General features: G+C 43.5%; 1 protein-coding gene across 1 annotated transcript in view; it reads left to right on the forward strand.

Moving 5' to 3' along the window:
* The first annotated feature begins 548 nt into the window (after positions 1-548).
* Positions 549-5,000, forward strand: part of LOC109901619 (inactive tyrosine-protein kinase transmembrane receptor ROR1) — a 232,349-nt gene continuing 227,897 nt past the window's right edge. Inside the window, exon 1 of the mRNA XM_031838035.1 lies at positions 549-1,036. Coding sequence (XP_031693895.1) covers positions 931-1,036 — 106 coding nt within the window. The 5' untranslated portion in view covers positions 549-930. The remainder of the gene's footprint in view (positions 1,037-5,000) is intronic.

The raw sequence follows: 5,000 nt of genomic DNA on the forward strand, positions 1-5,000 counted from the left end.
CATCACTTTCAAATTCATGACAATGAATGAGCTCTATCCTGTAAACTCTACATTAGTTGGCCCTGGATTGAGTGTGTGATGTCTCATTCCACATGTTACCAATTTCAACCTCTTGGCTGTGCTCCAACATTGTGTATGCTGGAATCATTTCTTTAACCCACATCAACCTGCTCATGTCTTTCTAGTGATACAAATATTTTTGCAATAACCTATTTTTCTGTAGTGAATTGGAACTGCTGATATTATTTTCTAAAATGATGAATTGATTGATACACACTTTTGCATGACCTGAAGTAGGCTAGCCTACTTTTACTCCAGCTTTGTTACAGCAATTAGAATAGGTTCTTATGTATGTCTGCTATGCTAGTATAGCCCACCCATATGGGAATTAATAAATGAACTTCAAACACCATAGATAGACCGCAATGCATCACGTTTTCCTTGGTGCGATCTGAACACTTTGGTTGCGCAAAGAACTGTGTATTTTCAACACAAGGTGGCGACACATCGAACACTAATCAGAGCCAGATGGCTCGTGCGAGACGAGCCGGTCAGACAGACGTTTTGTGAGCGTGCGCTCAGAGCGGGAAAGAAGGCAGTGGGACTCCGGCGGTCAGAGAGAGGAGACAGGGAAAGAAGACAGTGGGACTCCGGACGTCAGAGAGAGAGGAGACAGGGAAAGAAGACAGTGGGACTCCGGCCGTCAGAGAGAGAGGAGACAGGGAAAGAAGACAGTGGGACTCCGGCGGTCAGAGAGAGGAGACAGGGAAAGAGAGAGAACTTCGTGCGTTCTACTACACACAGTCACAGGATAAGGACGAGTGCGTAGACAGTTATTATAGACATTTGTGTGTCTTCTTTTTAAATCAACGTTTGCACGTGAGATTACGGTTGTAGTGGGTGTAAAGGAACTAGAAAAGCATCGGAGGAATGTATCCAGCTAGAGCAACAGTGACCCACCGTCCTCCGAGATGTCAGCTCCACATTATCCGAACCATCGTGCTACTCCTGGCTGTCCTAGAGATGACTGCGACACGTAAGAATGTGACTTTATTACAGTGTTACAATGTCATATTATCTGAAACAAACGCAGATTTGAATGCCATGCATTTTCATATTTGATGCCATTCGTATGGTGATACATAGGCTATTGGTCACTAGCCGTTAGCCTATCGATTTATTCGATTGACGGGTCTCTGCAAAATATTTCCTTTCCTCATTTTATTTGTCCCCCCCCCCCCCCCCCCCGTTAATAAAACAAAATTCAGATGGTTATATGGACATTCAATTCGTTGTTTTCTTGGGCTTCAACATAGGCTACTTGGTTCCACATAATATCTTCATTGATCAAGTATTGTTTACCGCCAAGTCGTTTATATTTTAAACAAAGCCAACTGAAACATTGATTTATAATCTCCAGTATATTGAAATACAAAAGGACTCTTCTTCTCCAGGCATGATGAAGAGGATAACTATCTCAGTCCCAGCTGGAGGTCCATTGTGAGTGTCGATCCATTTGTGATTTAAAGCAAACTCAGCAATACAATGCTGACGGATGCTGAGAGTAATGACGTTTTTCGAAAGGGAAGAAAATGTCTTTGTTGGAACAGACTCACTCCGTCAGAAATGTAAGGCTAATCACTGTAGTCAAACAAACAGTAGCCTAGCTAGACTTGTCGTGTGTCTAAAAGTATTGTCATGCAACGTTGTCTTCTACAATCTCTATAGGCCTAGTACCTTGTCCTGCACACACTGGCAGTGAGGAAGTTAATTGATATATCATGTTGTTTACATTTATGTCACAACAGTTGTGATTTCAGGGACATAAAGTGACTTTATAGCTAATAATATCCTTTCACTAAGTCATCACAAAGCCAAACAATCACTCTCCTCCCCACACTTAACCCGTGAAAGGTTATAAACATCCTGTGGCTTTATATAAGCTTTATAACAGCTGTCTAGCGGAGGCAGGTGCCCAGATGGTGTCAAGTAGTTTTCATTAGGGCCCGGAAATTGCCAGGGACCTCACGATATAATACTATCACGATACTTAGGTGCCGATACGATATGTATTGCGATTCTAACGATCCTCGTGATTCTGTATGTGTTGCTATTCAATACTGTGATTTTATTGTGATTTGATGTTGTTCACCATATGTCTGCTGCAGAGGGACAAGAGAGCCAGGACACTAAGAGTGTTGATCAGTCATGGAAATACAAGTGCTAAAAACAAATTGTCTCCCTATTTAAAAAGTGCAGTTACAGCCAACTAACGCAAAAATAATATTGCAATATTGTCAATATGATACATTGTTTCCCCTAGGATTTTTTTCCGCAGCGGTGGCAAAGTTATTGTGGGGGGTGGGGGCTCAGTGGGCATGTGGGCATGGCCAATGGTGTGAACAATTTTAGAGCCCCTCCTCTTGGCCACAGATTTAGCTGTTTTGAAGTTAATTTCCTGCAATTCTACACATGACATGGGGCTGATTGTACACATGACACATGACATGGGGCTGAGAGAAAATTTGCAGTTTTAAAGATAATTGTTCTGAGTGACTCATTTTAGATTGTCCCCGTCTGTCTAGTTTTTATTTTTGTGGTTGTTAGTTCTCAAAGATGATCTTAGAAATACATAGCTCCATTATCCTTTCTATCAGGTTTTAGTAATTTCTTAAATTTAATTATTATTATTTTTACTCCCCTTTTTTCTCCCCAATTTTGTAGTATCCAATTGTTAGTAGTTACTGTCTTGTCTCATCGCTACAACTCCCATACGGGCTCGGGAGAGACGAAGGTCGAAAGTCATGTGTCCTTCGAAACACAACCCAACCAAGCCGTACTGCTTCTTAACACAGCGAGCATCCAACACGGAAGCCAGCCGCACCAATGTGTCGGAGGAAACACTGTGCACCTAGTGACCTGGTCAGCGTGCACTGTGCCCGGCCCGACAGGAGTCTCTAGTGCGCGATGAGACAAGGATATCCCTACCGGCCAAACCCTCCCTAACCTGGATGATGCTAGGTCAATTGTGCGTCGCCCAATGGACCTCCCGGTCGCGGCCGGCTGCGACAGAGCCTGGGCTCGAACCCAGAGTCTCTGGTGGCACAGCTAGCACTGCGATGCAGTGCCTTAGACCACTGCGCCACCCGGGAGGCCCCTGGTTTTAGTCATTTAAGTTTTCACTGAAAATGTTTTACTATCCCATTTTTTAATCATATTTTTTGGGGTGGAAGCAACGATTTAGCGTTAAATGAATATAGGGGAAACACTGTGATACGATGCAATATATCGTCAAAAATAATATCTGATATGTAACTATCGATTTTATTTCCCCATCACTAGTTTCCACAGTTTAAAAGTTTGGAAGAGAGGTGCTGTCATTGGGCAATTTTGGTTTGCCCTCTTGTGAATTGAATAGGATTTTAGTTTGTTACCCAGTTTGTCTATGTGTTATTAATTGCCTGCTAGAGGATGTGTCTAGGTTTGTTTGGATTACACCAGTCCTCCCTATTGGATTGGTATATTATTTACAAAGGTTGGAGGAGGCAGTAAGGCCATATTCTGACATGCCACTCTCTTAGACTAGTGTCAGGAGCCAGGAATGGTAATCCAAGACACATGACTGGATGAGTTATGTGTTCATCAAATAGGATTTTATGATAGAACAGGAAAAGGGGGGGGGATCAAACCCTCGTAACCATTTCATATCTCCACTTCTTCAGCAGACTGGAAAAGGGGAGTGGAAAGAAACACATTCTCAATATGCCATGATACAGAGTCTCTTACATGTCATAACAGTCAGAGGGCTATCAATCATTTGGGTGGAACTGCCTCGGGTACAGATTTCAACAAGACAGAACTGTTGACACTAAAGGCACTTTGCCTCTGAAAAACCCTGTCTGGACTGCAGTCTCTGTCTCTAGCAGGAAGCCTCCTGTCCTCTTCCTCAGCTCTGATAGCTGAGCTCTTAGCCCCCTCTTCTCTCTCTCCTCCTAATGCATGGTACTGTAACTCAGCCATCCATTGCTGTATCTTTAAAAGCCTTCTCAGACGTTCAGGAATGTGAAGGAACTATATGTGTGAAACAGATGTAATGGTTGTAGTGTATGTACATGTGTGTGTGTGTGTGTGTGTGTGTGTGTGTGTGTGTGTGTGTGTGTATGTGTGTATGTGTGTGTGTGCCTTCGCCTGCGTGTATGTGTGTGTATGTGTGTATGTGTGTGTGTGTGTGTGTGGGGGGGTGTATGTGTGTGTGTGTGTGTATGTGTGTATGTGTGTATGTGTGTGTGTGCCTTCGCCTGCGTATGTGTGTGTGTGTGTGTGTGTGTATGTGTGTATGTGTGTGTGTGTGTGTGTGTGCCTTCGCCTGCGTGTGTGTGTGTGTGTGTGTGTATGTGTGTGTGTGTGTGTGTGTGTGGGGGGGGGGGGGTGTATGTGTGTGTGTGTGTGTGTGTGTGTGTGTGGGGGGGTGTATGTGTGTGTGTGTGTGTATGTGTGTATGTGTGTATGTGTGTGTGTGCCTTCGCCTGCGTATGTGTGTGTGTGTGTGTGTGTATGTGTGTATGTGTGTGTGTGTGTGCCTTCGCCTGCGTGTGTGTGTGTGTGTGTGTGGGGGGGGGGTGTATGTGTGTGTGTGTATGTGTGTATGTGTGTGTGTGCCTTCGCCTGCGTGTGTGTGTGTGTTTTGTGACAGTTTTGGTCCAGTGTGAAGCATCTGGAAAGATAATAAAGTCACACACCTTCTATGAATCAGTCCTCAGTCATAAATCATACACTTCTCAGCTGGTCCCTCGTTACTTTCCAACAACAGTGTGTAAAACATGTCATGCATTAGCAATTACCTACTTACCTTTTGTTATTCACATCATATGTTTGCCAAGTTTATATGGCTGTATTGCTCAACATGCACCATGTTTTGAAGATGATGTCTTGTCTTGGCTAATTGTTTAAGTGGTGGTTACTTACAGTAATAGATGGCTATACAACTCTTACTCAGTTAT

The sequence above is a fragment of the Oncorhynchus kisutch genome, linkage group LG13, assembly GCF_002021735.2.
Source record: "Oncorhynchus kisutch isolate 150728-3 linkage group LG13, Okis_V2, whole genome shotgun sequence".
NCBI lineage: Eukaryota > Metazoa > Chordata > Actinopteri > Salmoniformes > Salmonidae > Oncorhynchus > Oncorhynchus kisutch.